Source organism: Epinephelus fuscoguttatus, linkage group LG19, assembly GCF_011397635.1.
Source record: "Epinephelus fuscoguttatus linkage group LG19, E.fuscoguttatus.final_Chr_v1".
In the NCBI taxonomy this organism is placed as follows: domain Eukaryota; kingdom Metazoa; phylum Chordata; class Actinopteri; order Perciformes; family Serranidae; genus Epinephelus; species Epinephelus fuscoguttatus.
Window position 1 is genome coordinate 36,536,982 of NC_064770.1, and position 21,969 is coordinate 36,558,950.

General features: G+C 39.9%; 4 protein-coding genes across 8 annotated transcripts in view; 2 read left to right on the plus strand and 2 right to left on the minus strand.

Annotated features, from left to right (window-relative positions):
- The window catches only part of foxred2 (FAD-dependent oxidoreductase domain containing 2), a 32,967-nt gene extending 19,740 nt beyond the window's left edge, over positions 1-13,227 (minus strand). The window contains exons 1-10 of one of the 2 annotated variants that reach the window (XM_049560703.1): positions 13,062-13,227; positions 10,952-11,172; positions 10,309-10,614; positions 9,974-10,225; positions 8,162-8,470; positions 7,839-8,005; positions 7,259-7,424; positions 6,857-7,083; positions 6,584-6,754; positions 6,035-6,313 (exon numbers count right to left, since the gene is read on the minus strand). In XM_049560703.1, coding sequence (XP_049416660.1) covers positions 6,081-6,313; positions 6,584-6,754; positions 6,857-7,083; positions 7,259-7,424; positions 7,839-8,005; positions 8,162-8,470; positions 9,974-10,225; positions 10,309-10,614; positions 10,952-11,169 — 2,049 coding nt within the window. In that variant the 5' untranslated portion in view covers positions 11,170-11,172; positions 13,062-13,227 and the 3' untranslated portion in view covers positions 6,035-6,080. Of the gene's footprint in view, positions 1-5,070; positions 6,314-6,583; positions 6,755-6,856; positions 7,084-7,258; positions 7,425-7,838; positions 8,006-8,161; positions 8,471-9,973; positions 10,226-10,308; positions 10,615-10,951; positions 11,173-13,061 lie in introns of those variants that run through there. The other variant, XM_049560702.1, reaches the window with a different exon arrangement.
- ankrd54 (ankyrin repeat domain 54) overlaps positions 1-15,941 on the minus strand; it is a 44,189-nt gene extending 28,248 nt beyond the window's left edge. The window contains exons 1-3 of one of the 4 annotated variants that reach the window (XM_049560691.1): positions 2,114-2,252; positions 950-997; positions 762-860 (exon numbers count right to left, since the gene is read on the minus strand). In XM_049560691.1, the coding sequence (XP_049416648.1) occupies positions 762-860; positions 950-964 (114 nt within the window). In that variant the 5' untranslated portion in view covers positions 965-997; positions 2,114-2,252. Of the gene's footprint in view, positions 1-761; positions 861-949; positions 998-2,113; positions 2,396-15,799 lie in introns of those variants that run through there. The other 3 variants (XM_049560699.1, XM_049560698.1, XM_049560695.1) reach the window with 3 other exon arrangements.
- The window catches only part of kri1 (KRI1 homolog), a 602,835-nt gene that overhangs the window by 215,245 nt on the left and 365,621 nt on the right, over positions 1-21,969 (plus strand). The gene's annotated exons all lie outside the window — the stretch shown is intronic.
- Positions 18,486-21,964, plus strand: hmox1a (heme oxygenase 1a). The gene is made up of 5 exons (XM_049560794.1): positions 18,486-18,636; positions 18,719-18,830; positions 18,927-19,142; positions 21,200-21,472; positions 21,617-21,964. The coding sequence occupies exons 1-5, from the start codon at positions 18,587-18,589 to the stop codon at positions 21,776-21,778; spliced, it is 813 nt and encodes a 270-aa protein (XP_049416751.1). The 5' UTR covers positions 18,486-18,586; the 3' UTR covers positions 21,779-21,964.

The window sequence follows — 21,969 nt, forward strand, 5'->3', positions numbered from 1 at the left end:
GAACCAGAATTAACCATTTTCTCAGAGTGGAAAGCAATGCAGCAACGGCACTGAAAGAACAAGCGAAGACCGATTAACTTGGACTCAAGTCAAGGGCGATGGTGAATTCACATGTTCCTTGGATGGTCCTTCTTTACGTCAGTGTGTTCATGAGCTTTGAGTTGTAATGTGGAACCAACATGGACGCTACAAAGAAGATGTATTTTGTTTTTCATTGCTTAGAGTGTTTATACAACATGTTGATAACGAAGAGCAAAGGGCACGGATCAAGGGCGCCATTAAATGTGATCGGAAACTAATTTTTCAGATTATTCCAACACCACATGAAAGCAGCACAAAGCTGCAGAGGTAACTTGCCCCTCAAAGAACAACAGATCACTGGTCAGTGACATTTCTGTAACATCGCATTGAGCTTACAGTCAAGCCTACCTGCATACAAGCAGGATGCTAAATCACTGCATTCAAATGAATAATTCATCTTTATAAATGTAAACTTAAACATGATGACTGGTAATGCATTAAAGAGAAGTTTTGTGGGGCGAGCAGCACTAGCAGGCCAACGTGCACACTATAATGGAGCATCACAGAGAAACTGATGCCATAGTTTACAACAAGTATTAAAACCTGAGGTGTTTGATTCATTTCCATGAATCAACTCGAAGAGCCGATACTGTGAGAAGAATCACTCCACCCATCACTACATCCTGCTGCATCATACATGACTTCCTCTGACACTGTCCTGACACTAATCATCAACCTACCAATGCTCTCGTTGCCGTTGCAGGAGGAGAAATGCAGGGCTGTCCTTCCCTTGTCATCTGCTGCACAGGGGTCGATGTCGTCTTGCAGGAGCCTTCGAACTGGAAGAACAAAATGTTATTAGCAAAACACACATCCTTCCCTTACACCACCTGCGAGGCATGTTGCTGCATCACCTCTCTGTTCGTACCTGTGTCGATGTCATTGCTGTTTGCTGCTTCCCTCAGTCTCTTCACAGCTGTGGAGATAAGTGACAAGTATGTAAACATTGTTTTGTGACTGGATGAACAGGGTCAGATTGTAGAGCAGCAAACAATGGCTTCATTCACTGGTTTTACACTTTCAGAAGGGTGTTGTTTGATGAGCCACTGATATCACAACTGTACATACAGTATCCTGTTCATCGGCGGAGCACAGTATTGTATTTATTTCAACATTTCTTTATTCGTTTAATTGTTTCTCTATTTATTTATTTATGCATTTCTTTTTTCTGTATTTGATCTATTTAAGAAATCTTTTTTTTGGTTTTTATTTATTCATGCATTTAGTTTGAGATTTATGTCACCATTTATTTATTCTTTTACTTGTTTCTCTATTTATTTTTTATGTGTTTTAAAAAAAAGAATTCTGTTTTTTTATCAATGTGTGCATTTATTTCAGCATTAAGTTATTCTTTTAAATGTTTCAGTATTATTTATTTTAGGGTAGTTTTTTTTGCTTGTTTTCCATTTATGCATTTATCTCAGCATTGATTTAATCTTGTAATTATTTGTGTAGTTATTCATTTTTTTTTTTAGAAATCATTCTTTCTGTTTTTTATTTTTTATGCATTTAGTTTAATTTATTTCATCATTTATTTATTCTTTTTATCATTTCTGTATGCATTTAAGCATTTATTTTTTTCTGTATTTTATTTATTCCAGCATTTTTTTATTCTTTTAATTATTTATTTCAGAATTTTTGTTTCCTTATTAATTTAGTTATTTTCATATTTATATATATATAATTATTCCTGTATTTATTGATGTGTTTTTTATTTATTGTCATTATTTCTCCACATACCCAGCCTAGCTTTCATATTAAATGAAATTATAATTAAAATGGATAAAAATTGCAGGTTTTGGTCTTGTTTTGAAGTGTAGACCTTTATTTGTTACTGAAACCTAATAAAAATCATTGAAAGAAAACACATCAGTGATGAGACACCAAGTCTAAATATGTACATACACATCATCTTTAGCTTTAGTTTTTATCAGTATGTTGAAGCTAAACACATGTAACCAACACCTGGCTCTCTCCACACAAACACACGCACATATATTCTTAATTATCAGATAATATAACAGTCTCTCACCATAGATATCTTTCCCCAGAGGACCGAGGTTCCGCAGGGCTCTGTGGTGCCTCCTGGTCCTGCTCCCCATCACCTTCCCCGTCTTACTGCTCACCCCACCGGCTCCCAGCTCGGCTCGTCCCGGCTCCCACAGCAGGTGCAGGTACCTGAGCTCTTTATCGTCTCTCTGTCCGACCCGACCTAACACCACCTTACCCTCCCCGGTCCCACTGATCCCGAACCCGACAGCAGCGGTCCCCCCGGGGTCCATCCTCTCCATGTTGCCCCGCTGCTCTCTGCTGCCCGCCGTGTTTAACGTTACTGTGTCAATGTAGTAAAATACACACTCATTGTACAGTCAGGGCACTGGCGACCAATCAGATTCAGTGTTGTTCATTAGCTCTCGTCCAATAGGATCAACGCAACCGGGCAGCCAATCAGACAGCCCTTGAGCTGGACCGATGATTAATTTGCGCATGCGCACCTTGGAAAAATCGGAATACTACACAGAGCACGTTTATTTGAATTAAAAACAGGTTGTATTCCCTCTTGTTTCATCAAATTACATCATGTAAAATGTCTATATGCACAATAATGATTAGATTTTTAGATTTACACGATATGTAAAAGGCATATTATTATGTATATAAATATTTATGGAGGAATAACAATAAGGGGGAGCAGCCAAGAGACAAGGTGCTGCTCAAGTGATAAAAAAAAAAAAGTTTGTTTTATTTTTTTAAAAAGGGGAGAACAATTATTATTACTATTTTTTTTATTCCTTTAAAGAAAATCTATTTATGTAATTTTCTCATCAATGGGTTTGGCTATATATATATATTATAAGTTCTAAAAAATAAAATAAAATAGGTCTTGTGGGGGGAGTTATTATAGGTGTTGGAAGCAGCTAGCCTCGCAAGCGAAGAGCCTGGTGTCTATTCACTCTGAATTTTGTCTGGATTCTGGTTCCGGTCTAGGGAGCGGATGCGGTATTCACCAAATTCACCAAACTAAAAGTGTTCACCATAGTAAAACTTTAAATTCTGGCGCACCATTGATTTGGGGTGATGAGGGGTGTAAGAAAATCGATTAACTTAATGGCTTGGGGCTTTTCTTGTAAATTATATTCTTTAAATTAAAAGTTTCACCGCATTTTTATTAGCTTGGTGCTTTTATTTTTACGGAAAGGCACATCCATCGAATTCTGGATCCTGTCTCACTCACCCTGGTTCTGTTTCCTTACCAAAACGGCCACTAATGGCCCCAGACTAGGAAGCAGCAGGTCTGAGAGACCTAAGCTGTAACATAAGCATGGCAATGTTTTCTGGCTGGACCAATGATTGGTTCACGTATGCACACTGTGAAAAAGCAATAATGGTCCAAAAACACTTTTATTTGAAATATAAAACAGTCTGTGATCAGGTAACATCATGCAAAATGTATATATGCATAATCATTTTGTAACGCCCGCCCATATTTTGTGAGGAATATCAATTAGGGTGCATTCAAGGAAAAGGTGCCTCTCCAGTGATAACAAGTGGCTTGGTTTTTTTTTTGAGTTTTGTAGGCCATGAGATACTTCACAAAAAAATCAAAGTTGTGTTATTTTTTAGACCTTCCATTATCATTGGCTTTCATCTCATGAATTAGTGAATAATTTTATGACTTTGGATCCTGAAACATGGTCAAAATAAAGAAAAGAAAATCCCTCTTTGGTTGAAATAGTCAAGTGGGAAGCTCATTTTAAGAGGTTATGAGCCAAAAGTGTTGGGGACCACTGATCTGTAGGATGGCATTCTGTCAAAATACTTGGTCTTGTGGAGGGAAACATTATGGGTGCTGGAGGTAGCAGGTCTGAGGGACCTTTACTGTCTCTGTCAACAACCACTTTCCTTCATTGTCATCTCTTGAGAATGGTGTGCCTCAGGGGTCAGTCCTGGGACCAGTTTTATTTTCGTTGTACATGCTTCCCCTTGGGCACATTCTTCAGTGACATGGTGGTTCTTTTCATTGTTATGCTGATGATACACAGATGTACCTGGCTGTTAGATCCACAGACCCTGGAATGATGCATTCACTCAATAACTGCCTTACTGATGTTAAAAGCTGGATGTCAAAAAACTTTCTTCAGCAGGACTCAGACAAAACAGATTGTTGTCATCGGGCTACAGCACATTACACAACACATTTTGCCTTTGGCTGGTCTCCTGTTGGATAACATCAAACCTGTTGCAAGAAATGTGGTTTGGCAGTAATTTAAGTTTTTACCTGCATGTCACAAAGCTTGTGCAGCAAAGTTTTCATAATCTAAAAAATACTTAGAAAATCACTTCCTCGATCACGATCACTGCAAAAGCCAATTTTCTTGCCTGAATCAAAAAATCTATTAATCACCTCCAGACTGGTCAGAACTCAGCTGCCAGACGTGATCACATCATTCCAGTTTCAGCCTCTTCACACTGGCTCCCAGTATGTTTTAGAATAGATTTTAAGTTTTTTCTGATTACTTTTAAGGCTCTTCATGGTCTCTCTCACAGCTATGTCTCTGACCTCGTAGTACCATAGATGCCAGAACATACTTCGGGGTCTTTTATGTGTTCCAGAGGCCAGGCTGAAAACTTAAGGGGATAGAGCATTTGCTGTCAGGACCCCGCGGCTCTGGAACAATCTGCCAAGTCAGTGATATCTTTTAAGTCCCTTCTTAAAACAAACTTTTATCGGAGAGCCTTTCCTGATTTTACTCAAGTTTTAAGTTCATTCAAACTGTCCTTTATTTTCTCCATTTTTATCAGTTCTTTTAAAAGTTGATTTCAAGTCTTGTCTGTTTTAATTATTGACATGTAAAGCACTTTGTTACTCTGTTTTGAAAAGCGCTTTATAAATAAAGATCATTATTATTATATGTAGTAGTAGTAGCTGTATTAACAGCATTTGGGTCGACCAGATTGCTTTGCATATGCACACTGTGAAAAACGCAGTAACAGTACAAAAACAAAAACTTTTATTTGAATTAAAAAACAGTCTGTATTCCATCTTTAATGTTTGTTTCATCAGATAATATCATGTAAAATGTATATATGCATAATCATTCTGTAACACCCACCCTCTGCCTATATATATTCATATAATGTCGATTTCCATGATATGAAAATGTCATATTCTGATATATATGTAAATATTTTGTGAGGAATATCAATAAAAGAGCATTCCAGGGATAAGGTGCCTCTCCAGTGATATGCAGTGGGGGCTGGGTTCCCAAAAAGTTGCATGATGATACAGCCTGAGGGGCTGTGATATATCTTTCCTCTAATCTTTGCTTTTTTTCTTGTGAATTATTGGATAATTTTGCATCATTTGCCCCTTAAAGCATGATCAAAATAAAGAAGGAAAGTCACTCTTTGGTTGAAACAGTCAAGTGTAAGACATTTACATCAGGTGAGGAGAGTTTGTAGGTAGAAACTGACGTAATTTAAAGGAGCAGTGTGTAAGATTTAGGAAGATTTGGTGGCATCTAGTGGTGAGGATTTCACATCGCAACCAGCTGACACTTGCCTGAATTGAATTCCTTCAGTGTTCATTGTTCGATGTCCCTATCTAGAGCCAGTGATTGGTTTTCTGGGCTACTGTAAAAACATGGCGGTGCAACATGGCAATCTCTGTGGACAAGGACCTGCACCCTATGTAGACATGGAAGGCTCATTTTAAGATAACTAAAAAAAAAATATCTCATTTTCAGGTGAGACTAAAGAAAACACACTTATTATATCATATTAAATTCAATTTCTGCCAGTACATCCCCACTAAATCCTACACACTGGACCTTTAAGGGGTCACATGCCATAAACATGGGGAACCACTGATCTGTAGGATGATATTCTGTCAAAATATTTGGTCTCATGGAGGGAGTTATCATGGGTGCTGGAGGTAGCAAGTCTGAGGGACCTTAACAGCATGGTAGACAGAGCTTTAGCACGCTCGAGTAAAACAATCAGAAGTCAAGTTTCAGTCCTGAAGACACGGAGGCTCCAGCTTGTGCCAGGTATTTGGGGAATGCGGGGTCGGCCCCTGATGTGTCCGCATCCTGCTCGACAGGCATCAGTCCAGCGTCATGATCGCGTTGCCACAGCTGCATGTTGTGAGCGACACCCTGATGCTTCAAGTATCCTTGCTGACAAAACAGCGGCGGCTTTCGGTGGGTGAGGGATGAGCGAAAACATGATTCTGAAAGACATGAGAAAACACAGGAACCAGTCAAACGCCTAATCTGATGTACAATCAGGGATAAATGCTGCTGGTCTGCTCTCTGTAGCGCAGGATTTATACTTGTGCGTCGGCTCTATGCAGAGCCTACACACATAGGTATAAATCCTGCATGAGCTACAAACCAAATATATTTAAACATCTTGATTTATATTAATCAGTAATGTTAAGCAGTTACCCACACAGATCAGTGTTAAATTAGTATTTTAAGAATAATGTTTGCAGCTTTACCCGCATAGAAGGCCCTGAGGTCAGTTTGGACACAGTGCTCGAGGAAGCGCCGCAGTGGCTGGATATGAGATATGGGACCCTCCCACTCTGTGAGGAAGTCCTCCACCATGTGATGGATTGCTTTGGGCCTCGGTAAAGGCCAGCCTTGGGGACGGAGCTTCATTTCTTCCTCTGGGGGAAAAAAAAAATCTTAAACATTCACTCAGTTTGTTCCCTGTCAAAATACAGTAATTCTTCTCCTCATAATAAATGTTTTAATGTGTTTGTCCTCACCAGTAGGAAGTGTGTCATAGTAGTATAAAACAGGATGCAAAAAGTTGGATTGCCAAGCTTTGGTCCAGTCTGTCTCCGCCCTGCCCCGCCCCAGATAGTCTATCTTCTTCTTCCCGTACTGCATGACGAGAACTATCAGTCCGTGGTGGGTGACCTCATGACCCGACAGAGAGGTGAACTGAGGCAACGCCTGGAGAGTAAACTCTTCCACGTATTCACAGTGAGAGCTGAGAGTCATGGAGAGAGGAAAGGACCAACATATGATGAGCATGAAAGTGATTAACTGTACATTTGTGTATTGTGAAACGGTCAGGTGATGTAATGTCTTGGCATCCAGACAGTTAAGGTGGTCTGGGCATTAATACCTCCTGACCTGCTGATGTTAAAATAACATCCACTTACCCTCGAAGAAGGATAACGTCCCCCAGCACCTCAAACATTTGGTATGGCCCAGAGGCCTCGCCGACCCGCTTCAGGATCCAGGACTGGAGCTGCGTTGTCAACAGTTTTGTGGATGGCCAGGGATTGCTGTGGTAACGCTGTTCAAGCACACGATGTACAGCTCGCGCTGTGGCAGGAAATACACACAGTGTATTTAAACATCACCTTAATTACATGTACAACTGGCACAAAGGGCTGCTTTATTAAAATGTACAGTTGTCCAATATATTGGGGTGGCAATGTTGAATTAATGCAACTGTCGTTAGCTTTTTACTTCTGATTATCTTGCTGAGTGTCAGAACCTTTTGATTTATTTGCAAAAAATCCCATTTCCTTTTTGTTTAAGGAACCAGAGCAGCACTAACTTCCAGGTAGTCCTACAAAAAAACCGTCATCCCCGCAGCACTCTATTTTGACCAAGGTAGTTGAGAGTTCATGGTCCATATAGATGTGATAACTGTAGCAGAGAGCATGCTACGATTGAATCGAGCATTGTTTGCTCTTAATGTCACAAATGAACAAACACCTGTTGGACTCTGACCTGTGTAACGGAATCCATGGATGAAGCCTCCAGCAGACAAGCGGTAGTCTCTGGAGTGAGCAGCAGTTCCCAGCACAAACAAACCAGGGGTGTTGGTCCCTTCATACCAGGCTGTCACCCCCGGCAACCTCCCTTTTGCATTGTCACTGTTTGGAGGGCAGGCAGAACTGCAGGAGATTGAACATAAATAAAACAGCTTGGACTTTCTTATACATGGAAATAAGATACAACAGAGGGGCATCTGTCGACAGGCCAGTACATTACTTAATGTACGGATACTGACACAACACAATAAAAGCCTTCCATGTTACGGAAGTCCATACCTGTCAAATACACTGAAGTTGAATCTGAACCCGAGGCATCGAATCACACGGTCGTAGGGCTTTCGCATAGAGAAGTTGTCAAAGTGATACCCCGGCAGTTCGTCTCCCGTCACCTCAGAACTGTTCTTGTCTTGTATGTACTTCTTTAAAGTCAAGTACAACTGTCGCTTCTTCTCTTTGTTCTTGGTGCCCGATCTCCTCCTGCCTTGCTCCTTTCGTTGAACGATGACTATTTTGTCCAGGCTTGCCTCCACCAACCCATCGAGGGACTTCAGCTGATATGTGTCTATGAGCTCATTATTCACAGCTCTGAAAACAAAAACAAGATGTCACTTTGCATTATACGTGCTGATAGATCCAAAGCAGAAAGGCTGGTGAAGCTGACAAATAGTTAGCTAAAAGTAATGGATGAACAGTTGAAATGGTAACTAATGCCTCACACTACATGACTTTAGCCCTGATTGTCCACTCACCAACTGGAGCTCCCCGACAGAGGCCCCACCTTAAGCGCTTTAGCGCTAGGTCAAGTATTGACAACTTTAAAAATGTTGTGTAGTGTGAACTTAGCATAAAACTAATGGGTAAACAGTTAAAATAGTAAGCTAAAAGTAACGGATAAATAGTTAAAATAATTAGCGAAAAGTCAAAAATAGTTTGCTAAAAGTAATGGATAAATAGTTAAAATGCTTGACATTAGCTAAAAGTAACAGAAAAACGATTAAAATAGTAAGCTAAAAGTAATGGATAAATGGTTAAAATAATTAGCGAAAAGTCATAAATACATGGTTAAAGTATTTTGCAAAAAGTAGTGGATAAATAGTAAAGATAGTTAATGTTAGCTTAAGTTGCAGAAAAATGGCTAAAATAGTTAGCTAAAAGTAATCGTTAAAATAGCAAGCTAAATGTAAGGGATAAATGGTAAACTCAGTGAGCAAAAATAATGGATAAATAGTTAATAGAGTTAACATTAGCTAAAAGAAATAGATAAACAGTTAAAATCGTTAGCCAGAAGAAATGGACCAACGGTTATAACAGTTAGCTAAAAGTAACATAGTTTAAATAGTTAACGTTAGCTAAAAGTTAAAGAAAAAATGGTTAAAATACTTAGCTAAAAGTAATGGGTTAATGGTTAAAATAATTAGCGAAAAGTCATAAATACATGGTTAAAGTATTTTGCTAAAAGTAGTGGATAAATAGTTAAGATAGTTAATGTTAGCTTAAGTCGCAGAAAAATGGTTAAAATAGTTAGCTTAAAGTAATCGTTAAAATAGTAAGCTAAATGTAAGGGATAAATGGTAAAATCAGTTAGCAAAAAGTAATGGATAAATAGTTAACAGAGTTAACATAAGCTAAAAGAAAAAGATGAACAGTTAAAATCGTTAGCTAGAAGAAACAGATAAACAGTTAAAATCATTAGCTAGAAGAAATGGACCAACGGTTATAATAGTTAGCTAAAAGTAACACAGTTTAAATCGTTAACGTTAGCTAAAAGTTTTTAAAAAATGGTTAAAATACTTAGCTAAAAGTAACAGGTTAATGGTTAAAATTGTGTTAAAAGCAATTAATTTCATACTTTAATCAGTTAGCTTTGTGACAGATAAGCGTTTAAAATAGTTAGCTTATAAATAATACAACACCCAGCCATCCAAAGTGGTAGTATGAATGCAGACCTGACCAAAACAGCCTACACACCGGGTACTTGAGGTTTTCTAACAGGGCTGTGGGGACTAGTTCTGAAATAAAAAGTTTGGGAACCACATATCGTAGAGACGGAACAGATAAGGGAAGAAATCACCAAATCTTTAGCGCTACCTGAGGTCTCCAACATAATGAGTTTGCCAAGCCAGTCGAACAGGGCTGGAACTGAGCATGTGTACCCGACTTGCTCTTCCCAAGATGCTCTGTGCTGTTTCGAAAGCCGAGTTCCCCTTGCCCAAGATAAGTATGGCCTGGTCCTTGTAGTCCTCTGGATTAGTGGAGATGGACTCGTAGCCTTCAACCAGGTCAGACCCGAGAAACTCTACCTTCTGAGGGACCCACAAACCTGTGGCTGCCAGTAGGACGCTGAAGGACAGAGGACAGCACGATGCAATCCACAACCCAAACCAATATAAGATCATTTCAGATTCAGCAGGACGCAAATTTACCTGCATGTGTAGTCCATCACATGTTGATCAGTCAGGATGTAGCTCCTGCCGGTGGCTGACTGCACTGCCCTGATCCTGCCGATGTCCACGCCGTACCTGACCCTCAGCCCGAGCTCCTTCACGAACATGGAAAGGTAGAGCGGGAAGGCATCGGCTGGAGGGTAAAACTCACTGCTCACCCTCTTAAACAGGAGGTCAGGTTTATCGCTCAGCAGCGAGTTCCAGTCGTGGCGCAGGTTGAACTCTCGGTTCTGCCTTCCTGTGTAGATCTTATTGATGCTAATGAGCTTCCTGTGCCTGGGATACCTTGATACACAAAACAGAGAAGAGAAGGCAAAGGTGATTCGGGAGGGTAGATAGGTGCAATTTCCAAGCACCATTTCTTGTAGAGTTCTTCCAATACTGCGTTGCCTAAAATGCAGGTAGTCTGTCCACCCGTCAGAGTTGAACCTGAGACATGCAAGAACTGTACATCCATACAGGGTTAGTATAAAGCGGTTACCTTGTTTTTTTAACGCAACAATATCGGATTGGTACTTGGTATCGGACGATGTGCAAGTTCAGGTACTGTAATTAAAGTGGCATCAGAACATCTCTAATTTCTTGTGTCTCCTGTTCAATATGTCATCACAAAGTTTCCTACTTGTTAAAGAAGCTGCCCGGTCCTGAGTTCCTCTCCAAGATGATGTAGTCTCTCTTGGCCTTGGAGAGGAAGTATCCCATCTGCAGTCCTGCAGGCCCGGCTCCGAGCACACAGTAATCGTAGCGGCGGGTGGCATTGTGGTGGTGATGATCATCAGAAGAGCATGTGACACAGCCAATCAAGATGAAGAGGATAAAACAAGGAAGGTTCGAATCCATAACCTGTCGGACACAAGGCAGTGTGGTAAAAGTTTGAGTAATGACATGATACCATAATAAATAAAATGACATAATAAATCAATTAATAAAACTCCATTAAATATTTCGTTTGTTGTAGTCAGGAACAACGGGATGATTGTGTGGGTGGGTCTTGCCTCACATTTGGGTCAAGACGTCCCCAAGCACAAAACGAGCTATTTAACTAAATAAAACAGACTAAAATCCCAACCCTGACCAAGTAATGGATTATCTAAAAGCATTTTAGCCTTTCCCTCAGGCTAGCTGATTTTAATTCAGTTAATTACGCTTCACCGCTGAAACGTTCACTTATAGCTTCTCTTTGGCGTTTGAGCAGCTTTATAAAACTCTTGAACATGTAATGGCTCCTTAATTAGCAAGTTGACTTTACATAGACGGCATATCTTTTCAATTTCTCCTGACATTGCGTTGTTTGGTTTGTTCACCGCTCCGTGACATGCGCGTTAAGGCCCGAACATACTCGGGCAGAACATAGGCGGAACGGACTCCGCGGAGGTCTGCGCGGACTCAAAGCGGACGTCCGCAAGCCCTGTGTGCGCAAAGCTCAGATTTTACGACCGCGTGGACTCTGCTCCGCGCACCAGTGACTGCTCGGCATGTATTTTTCACATCGCAGGGATTTTTCACGGACATTTTTACAGGAAACTACAACGCGGAAGTGCGCTCGACCATGAAAGCCCGAATGACTGCGGACATTCCTCGCGGAGTCCGCTCCGCTTATAGTACGCCCGAGTATGCTTGTGTCGAGCGGGCGGAGGCGTTGATCCCCCCTTACCCCAACCTCCGCTCTCTCACTAAGCAGCCTCCCTCTGTCTCCTCTCACTCACACATCTGCTAGCCACTAGGCTAATTTATACAATGTAAAATGCCATAGGCTTGTGCTAATAACGTTAGCATGTTGTATTTGTGGGGAAAATGTGTCCAGATAAAGACAAGTGTTTGTCTGTGAATGCTGCGAGTTATAGTGAAGCTGATTTGTGTACTTGTGTTTGAAACTGTCTCTATTAAGCCATGTTTAATGTGTGTTTAATGTGTGTTTTGAATCAACTAAACTTTACAGCACTTCACAGAATCCCCACCGCTGACCAGTGTTTTGGAGGTGTAACTGCAGAGTGACACAGACACACCACTGCACAAGTGTAAATGCTCACATGGAAGTAGGACACAGCATAGCCTCCACATCGGGCTGACGCACAAGTATAAATCCACCTTAAAACAACGGTTAAGCAAGTTGTATGTGGTAAGACAAAACGTGTTACAACCATACCCAGTCTCCCCTACTATAACATCTGTATGGGTCTTACTTTAACATCCTGCTGCTGAGACACATAGGAATATAGAAACTATCGCAAATAAACAACAACAAAAATCCACTTATATCTCATCTGGACACATCTGGTATCATTGGAATCATTATGTTGAGAATAATTCAACATTAGTTTAGTCATTATTATTATTTTTTTCACAGAGATTTGTTCATAAATGGTCTAAGACAAGTTATAAATTGTATTATGTACTTCCTTCCCAGTCTGGATGGACATGAGGGCCATGATTAGACAACACTGACTACATCTTGAGTCTCGCTACTCTGAAGCACAAATATACAAACCATCCCATAATAATCATGGCGTCTGACTTCACAGGCAGCTCATCTGATAAATGATGGACTTTAAATCAGTGTAAAGGAGCTGAGAGTTAGCATTGTGCTGAGGGAAGGATCCCCCGGCTCTCCTCGGACTCTCCGGCCGGTGTTATATCACCCTCCTGAGGATGCGGCGCTGCCATGAGCCGCTGCGGCAGATGTGAGGTCGGCCTGAGGATTATAATAAATAAACATGGAGACCTGACGTTACCTTCAAACCAGACGATCCCTCGAGCTCACCATCTGAGGTTCAACATGGATCAGACGTGTCCAGGCTGCTACATGTTTACTGATCAGCATTGTAAAGCACGATACGTGTGTGTGTGTATGTTTCCCCTCCGAAAATCCTCCAGTACAGCCCACTTCCCCCTCTGGATAACAAAACCAATGGAGGGCTGCCTGTACGAGGGGGCGTGTTAGAAACACCATGAACACAACAGGGTGGAATATAATGGAGAAAAGCTACTGAAGATGTCCCACAGTCTCTGACCAGGGTGAAGTGATGAGGGAAATATGTGCACTGCATATTTTTCAGGTATTCAATATTAAAAACAAAAAGAAATCCGGTTTCAGTAATAACAAGTGTCTGATGTGTTTTTTTTCCGTACAGACTAAAAAAAAATTAATTAATTTTTTTAAAAAAAGCCCTGGTTTCAGGTGTTTTAGTTTCCATACACATCATAAAAAAATAAAAAAATAAAAAAGTAAATCCGGTTTCAGTAATATTTGGTGTCCGATATATTTTTTCTATACACACAAAAACAAAACAAAAAAAAAGAACCTCCAGATGAAAAATTATGTGTCTGATAGATTTGTTCCACACACACACACTCAACAACTCTGGTTTCAGTAATAATAAATATCTGATGTGTTTTTCCCATACACACCAAAAATAAAAAAAACAAATAAATCAAGTTTCAGTTATATTTGGTGTCCCATGTGGTTTTTATTCCATACACACCAAATAAATAAATAAATAAATAAGATAAAAAACAAAAAAATAAAAAATCTGGTTTCAGTAATAATAAATGACTGATATATTGATTTTTCATGCACACCAAACAAAATGAAATAAAACAACTGATTAATAAATTTAAAAATCCGGTTTCAGTGATATTTGGTGTCCGAAATGTTGTTGTTTTTTCCATCCACACCAAAAAATAAAAAATAAAAATTATAAATATTAAATTATAAGATAACAAAAAACATAAGATAACTAACAATAAAAACTCTGGTTTCAGTAATAATTGGTATCCAATATGTTTTTCCCATACACACCAAAAAATAAAGAATCAAATAAAAAATAACTCTGGTTAATAAATAAAATTAAAAATTAAGTGTTCCCTGTGTTTTTTTTTTCATACACACCAAATAAATAAATAAAATAAAAAACAAAAAAATTTGGTTTCAGTAATAATTAATGTCTGATGTGTTTTTTTCATGCACACTAAATAAAATAAAAATAAAACAACTCATTAATAAACAAAATTTAAAAAAAATCAGTTTCAGTGATATCAGGTGTCTGAAATGGGTTTTTTTTTTCATCCACACCAAAATAAATAAGATAACAAAAAACACAAAATAAAGAATAAAAAATCCAGTTGCAGTAATAATTGGTATCCAATGTGTTTTTTCCATACACACCAAAAAATAAAGAATCAAATAAAAAAATAACCCTGGTTAATAAATAAAATATAAATTCAAGTTTCAGTAATATTTGGTGTTCCATGTGGGGTTTTTTCATACACACCAAATAAATAAATAAGATGCCAATAAAAAAAACAATGAAATAAAAAAAATAAAAAACCCTCTGGTTCAGTAATAATAAATGTCTGATATGTTTTTTTTCATGCACACTAAATAAAATAAAATATAAAAATCTGGTTTATGTGATATCGGGTGTCTGAAATGTTTTTTTTTTTTCATCCACACCAAAATAAATAAATAAATAAGATAATAAATAACATAAGATAACAAAAAAATAAAAACTCTGGTTTCACTAATAATTGGTATCCAATATGTTTTTTCCACACACCAACAAAAAAAAAGAAAATAAAAAACATTATCAGAAGAGCTTATGAAGGTAAAATATTCTGTAACGTTTGTATGGATACAAAACACTGTGTTTAGTGAAATGAAGCCAACACAGGAAGTTCCAAAACCTGCAGTTCCTCTAATGTCCACTTGAGGCTGGCGCTAAGAGTGAGTCAATCCCCACAGACCTCCATGTTAAAACTTTACAGCAGAAATAAACATGTTTACAGTCTGGTACAAAAAAACTGTTTTGGTCTCTATAGCTAAAGTCCCCGTTTATGACAGCTGTACAGGAGTGAATTTTTATATAACTCATCCATTTAAATGTTATGAAGGCTTGAAGCTGCATATATTAAGGGCGGGGCTGCTCTAAGTGACATCATCCTCATCTCCTCAGTCAGATCCACCTCTCACTCCTCCACTGCACTAGCCTCTCGCCCAAATATGGTCACCTCTGGCTCCAAAAAACTAATATGGCGACGGCCGAAATGCCAAACTTGAAAACGGGAGTCCACAAACCAATGGGTGACATCACCGTATCTGTGTCCATTATTTTATACAGATGTAGGCTCATGAACTCTTTTGGCCATGATAAGAATCTGATCTCGTGCCAGCCCTGTACTGTATATTTTATTTGACCTAAATGGAATAACTTCCTGGCTGTAACAGTAAAGCTGTCTCTCTTTCTCTTTGCTCTGTCAGGACGTCCAACAGGCCTTCACACAGTCACCATATGTTACTGTGTGTGTCACTGTTAGTCTGTGTTACTGTGAGTTACTCTGATCAAACTGTTGAAACAAATTCAGTTGTGTTCTCTTCATCTCTGCTGCAGGGTGACGCATGATAGACGCCTTAATCTACACTTGTGTTTTAGCTGAACAGTTTAAACAAATAAAGATAAAGACTTTTACTCACCGTCACGTAGAGGATGCAGAGTGAGTGAGTGGAGGATCCTTCTGTCCAACTGTTTCTGTCTGTGTAACTTTCCCCAGGCAGGTGGGACGCAGGATTATTTGTCTACACACAAAAACATTTAGTGGTCTCCGCCCAAAGCATAAGCCCGTCCTCTTCAGAGGTTTGTCTGAAGACACATGTTGCAGTAATAAAGATAATCTACGAAGGGTCAAGAGGCCTGTTGTAATCTGAGCATTTTACATTTTCTGACTATCTCTCAATAATAATAGAGGGACTGTTCACTCTGTAACCAAACACACATCTGTCCTCTGACCTGTAGAGCTCTCTGTCAGTCTGGATTGTTTTGGTGTGAGTTGCCGAGTATTTGAGTGCTGAGTGTTTGCTTAATTTGCGTATTTCACATTGTGTCCAATGGGTTCATCTTATCCATCGCACCTCCCAGTTGGAATTCGTGTCTAATCATGTCTTGACTTTACATGTAATTGATTCATGCAAATTGTTTCATATGTTGTATTTAGAACCTCGGATCGGGTATCGGCACCGATCATGTTATTTTTACAAAATCTGAATAGGTAATAAGAGATCGGAGGAATCAAAACAACAACAATGTCCAGGTTTTTCATCTATGTTCATTGTTGCCTCCGCTTTCCAATGTATTGTAACAGAGCGTCGTGGCTTCGCCCAACTTAATGCGGCTAATGAGCAATAAATGGTCAGGAGTCGAGACAACAGGTTCAGCGGCCACCGTTTCTCTCTTTATTCCGAGCAACACAGCCACACCTAACGATGGAACCTCGCCTACCACAGCCCTATGGCAACTCTGGAGGGACAATTTGTTTACAATTCAGAATTTGTTTGCAATTTGTGCTGCTGAACCACCGATAAGCTTTCTGGATAATATTTAAATAAAAAACAAACCTTATGGGACAGCTTGGATGAATTCTTTTTTTGTTCTTTCTTAATGCTTTGCAAAGTATCGGATTGGACTCGGCATCGGATTGGATGCAAAAAAAATGTGATCGGGACATCCCTAGTTGTATTCACACCAAGCATGACGCAAATTTTCATGTTGCGTTACTTGCACAAGTTTGAACGAATATTTTGTGTTGACTTGCTTCATACGGGCACGAAATCACTGAATCGATGAATGAACTTCCACCAGTACATCTTCACTGCATCTCAACGTTGATTGGCTTTTGTGGCACGAATTGGTCACTGAAGTTCGAATTTTTTAATTGCGCCACGTGTTCACATTTTTTTGCGTAATTTGCATCGCTTCCAATGGGTCCATTCCGTCCATTGTGCTGCTCGGTGGGAATTCGCATCTTATCGCCTCTCTACATTGACTTTACCTGGATATGACTCGCACTAATTGTCTTATATGTTTCGTTCACACCAAACCCGATGTGAATTTTCGCACCACATTACTCGCCTGAGTTTGAAAGCTAGAATATTTTGTGTTGACACGCTTCATACACGCATGAAATCACTGAATCGATTAATGAACTTCTGACGGATCTCAATGCTGATTGGCTATCAGGGTGCAAATTGGTCGATGGTGTTCAGATTTTCAACTGTCACGAATAAGGATGTGACACAAATTCGCACTACTCCCTTCATTTGCGTGTTTCGCATCATTTGCATTGCGTCCATTGTGTCCAACATGCCAAGCATGCCACCTGGTCGAAATGTGCGTCTAATCGTGTCTTTACATTGACTTCACATGTTATTGACTCCCGCAAATTGTTTTATTTGCGCCCAGTGTGAACACAACATTATGTTGTGTCATTGGCGTCATACGTCCCCGGAGGATCTCAATGCTAACTGGCTATCGTGGCGCAAATGGGTTGCTGAATTCCGTTTTGTAAACTCTTGCAAATAAGTGTATGACACAAAATTGCGCTACTCGCTTCATTTGCGCTGCAGAATTCACGTATTTCATGTCTTTTTCATCGTGTCCATTATGTCCACTGTGTCCAACATATCAGCCAGCAGGAATTCACATCTAATCGCATCTTTACCTTGACTTTACGTGTTACTGTGTCGCGCAAATTGTTTTATTTGCGCCCGGTGTGAGCACAACATTACAGACAGAAGTCGACACTGTGTCCCAGAGCGTCAACAGCCAACCCACCTGGGTACTTCTCACGTCACATGTAGACGTTCAAAGTCAATGACCAAACGTTGATATGTGACGAGGTCGGAGTGAGAATGTGTTGGATATTCTGTTAAATGTTCATGTTTTCTGGTTCTTGTTTGAATCAAATGTTCAAATAGTTTGTGTTGGTTGTTTTATTTTCTTGTAACTTTAGCTTTTTAACACCGTACCAACTGACCTGACCTGACGGGCCGATTGTCACAAACTAACATGTTCATTAATAGCTGAGACTTTAACCTTTGTTGGATGATTCTAACATGACTTATACCAGAGAAATACATCAGAGAGGGAAAAGTGTGCTGACTAACTCCTGTTCCTCCCTCAGCATCAGCACAAACAGCAGCCTTAAACTGAACTTTTGGTTTCTGCCTTGTCATGTTTTTAGATTTCCCCTCACATGCCTGCTGTGTCATGTTTAGGTCTCAGCAGTGTTGTGGTGTGAGGAAAGTCAGCAGTCACACTTCCCCTTTGACTCAGCAGCTGCAGCACAGCAGGGCTGTATAAAAGAGGACGGAGCCGTGAGGAGGACACAGAGGACCGATAACTCACAGGAGGAGGACCGACCTGCTGACGAAGGAGAGAAGACTTCAGTTTCTAACTTAATCAGCCTTTTGTTACAGTCTGCACAGATGGAGAACATGAAGAGCGCCAGGAAAGAAGACACAGGGGACGTCGGCAGGTATGAAGACACTTTGATCAAACTAAACTTTTATTTTTATGCTGTAAAAGTTCCTTCAATAACTGTGTCTTTCTCCTGTCAGTGATTTATCAGAGCAGATCAAAGCAGCCACTAAGACCAACCACATCAGAGCTGAGAACACACAGCTGATGTTGAGCTACCAGAAGGGTCAGATCACGCTGCCGCAGTACAAGGTAAACTGCACACACTGGCATATGAACACATGTGTGGGCTGACACAAAGGTCACACTCTCTGGATGTTGACCTGTATCTCTCTGTTCCTGTTTCAGGTGCTGCTGTGTTCCCTCTACGAGATCTACAAGGCGCTGGAGGAGGAGCTGGACAGGAACTGCTCCCATCCAGCCGTGGCTCCGATCTACTTCCCTCAGGAGCTCGCCCGTCTGGAGTCGCTCGAAAGAGATCTGGAGCATTTTTTCGGCTCGGAGTGGAGGAAGAGGGTGATTGTTCCTGCAGCCACACACAGATACCAACAGAGACTACGACAGGTGAGTGAAGAGGAGGCACCTCCGTTAATCCTCAGCCGCGAGACGATACTATAACGATACTCAAGTTACGATACAATATCATCATGATTTAAATGTTTTGTTGAGTATTGCCAAAACATACAGTGCAATTTCTTACCTTATTTAAACTGCAAAAAACTTTATCAACATCTGTTGTATCTGTTAAGATCAGGGCTGCCAAAGTTAACACGTTAATACCGAGTTAAAGAGAACTACTTTCAACGCTACAAACTTTTTTGACGCACGATTAACGCACATACCGTCTATAATTACAACCTTCGGTGCACCCGAGTGGGAGATCAGGAAGCAATGCAGCTGTAAATTTATGAATGTCGAGCAAACACAAACCTCTGTGAACAGACACAGATAAAGGAAGGCGTCGTCCGCCACATGATTCTCTCAGCACGACCAAAGTTTTTGCATTTACTGTCGATGTGAACTGAGTTACTGCCAGAGTGCGTCGAGCTGCTTAAAGAACTACGGGATGTTCAGATAACCTTTACAAGTGTAACGCTGGACACTACAGTGTGTTAAAGTATCTTTGTTCACTCACATGTTGATAAGGATATTAAAAACATAAAGAATAGGAACAGGTAAAAATGTGCGATTCATTTGCAATTATTAGCGAGTCAGCTATAATCATACGATTAATCGCAATTAAATATTTTAATCAATTGACAGCCCTAATCAAGATGGAATTTTAAGGCTAAGATAAGTGTATTAAAACTTGAGAAACATCCCTTTAAGGTTCATTTAGAACAGGTAAAAAATGTGCGATTAATCATGAGTTAACCGTGGACAATTATGTGATTAATCAAGATTAAATACTTTAACCGATTGACAGCCGTAATTAAGATAAAGTTTTAAGTCTGTTTGTGTCACTTCCGTCATTTTTATCGCAGGAAAATTTATCTGGTGACTGAAAACATGATTTTATTATTCCAGTAGGCTACCAAACGTTTAATTTGTATTTGTACGATACAAAAGTTGACAAGTTAATATTTTCACACAAAATATCACAATACTATGCCGTATTAATTTCCCCCCCATATACCTACTCATTTATAATATTTAAATAATGTGATCGGATTTCAGATCGGATCAAATCTTGAAAATAAGTTGTTTAAAAGTAAAAAAAGTATTCTGAAATCAGATTTGATCGCATAATTCACTGTTGGCTTTTTAATTCACTGTTGAATTATGCTTTGATTCTGAAAGATGAATCAGCATTGATTTTACAGTGTTGTTCCATAAACTTTAAACGTGGCTTCAAAATTGTTCAAACATTGAAACAGATCTTTCTGAAACCTCAACATTGAACTGCAGGTTCTGTGAAATGATGAAATGGTTCAGTCCATGTGACAGCAGGGGTCAGGTGTGCGATGCGGACAACTCATAAACCCGCTAATGTAAACATGCGCGGTTAACTGCAGCCTGAGAATTTTGTTAACCTTGTTAATCATCAGAATTAAATGTAGTTTCAATGTTGAAATAGATATTAGAGAGGGAATTATGATGCATCATATACAGCAAAAAGGCTTTTTACCTACTTACTGCTTGTTTTTCATGTAAAAGGAGGTTATATTAAAAGTTGTTTCATAGTTTACCAGTTATAACACACACACCACCATTTTTGCACCTTAATTGGCTCCTGTATCGTGTCATCTTGTCACATGATGAAATAGAGACTGAATAGACAACATCAAAAAATGTTACCCAACAATCATGATTGCGTACCTGTATATGACAAAAATATCAAAGTAAAATAAGGAACTATTCATTTAATTGAAGTGTTTTATGTACATAGTATATAGCCTATAGTAAATGGCACCTTTTTAAATTTAATGTGAGTTCTTCTTTGGACACAGATGTAGTTCCAAGGTGGCCCCCCACCCCCACGTTCCCCAGTGCAAGTGCTCTGCCCACACTGTCTGTATTTACGTCCCTGCCAAAGCTCAGTCAGGTTACTTCTGAACACCTGGGTCCAGAGGATTCCCCTGTTGCTGAGTAACATCTGAACCTGTCCTGTTTTTTTTCAGATTGGCAGAGAGAGCCCAGAGCTGCTGGTGGCTCACGCCTACACTCGATACCTCGGCGACCTATCAGGAGGTCAGGTGCTGGGGAAGATCACCCAGAAGTCTCTGGGGCTGAGCAGCAAAGAGGGGCTTTCTTTCTTCTCCTTCCCCGGCGTGAGCAGCCCACACCGCTTCAAGCAGCTGTACAGGGGCCGCATGAACAGCATCGAGCTGACGGAGCAGGAGAGGGCGGCGGTGCTGGAGGAGGCCGTCGCCGCCTTCGAGCTCAACATCCAGGTGAGAACAGCAGAATCAGAGAGGTGACTGACAGTGTCCGTGCCCGATGGTGACATCCAGAGTATCTTTAAGTAACAGTGAAACTGGCAAAAACAGGAAGTGAATGTGTCGACACAATCTGAGATTTTATGTCTGTTCCTGCAGGTTTTTGATGACTTGCAGAAAATGCTGAGTGTCACAACAGCGGACCAATCAGAGAGCAGCGCCGTCAAAGCCACCATGTTCCCGTCTTCACCCGTCATGAGGATCACCGTGGGAGTGTGTGTGGCTCTGACCACTATTGGGATGGGACTCTACGCCATGTAGACTTTGCCTTTACATTTATACGCACACATGGCACTTTAATAACGCTTCATGCAACTCGTGAAATTTATAAACCATCAAATCAGCTGAACAGATTATTTTCTACTCGTCATTTGTATAAAGTTCATGAAAACAATCATATACTGTCTGTTTTTTTATGATTGCTGTTGAATAAAATCAGAATTTGAACCAGA

Bases quoted from the DNA above. Each gene is read 5' to 3' on its own strand.
- hmox1a (XM_049560794.1), top strand. From the start codon at position 18,587: ATGGAGAACATGAAGAGCGCCAGGAAAGAAGACACAGGGGACGTCGGC. The intron at 18,637-18,718 runs GTATGAAGACAC...TTCTCCTGTCAG, and splicing joins GACACAGGGGACGTCGGCAG to TGATTTATCAGAGCAGATCA. The intron at 18,831-18,926 runs GTAAACTGCACA...TTCCTGTTTCAG, and splicing joins TCACGCTGCCGCAGTACAAG to GTGCTGCTGTGTTCCCTCTA.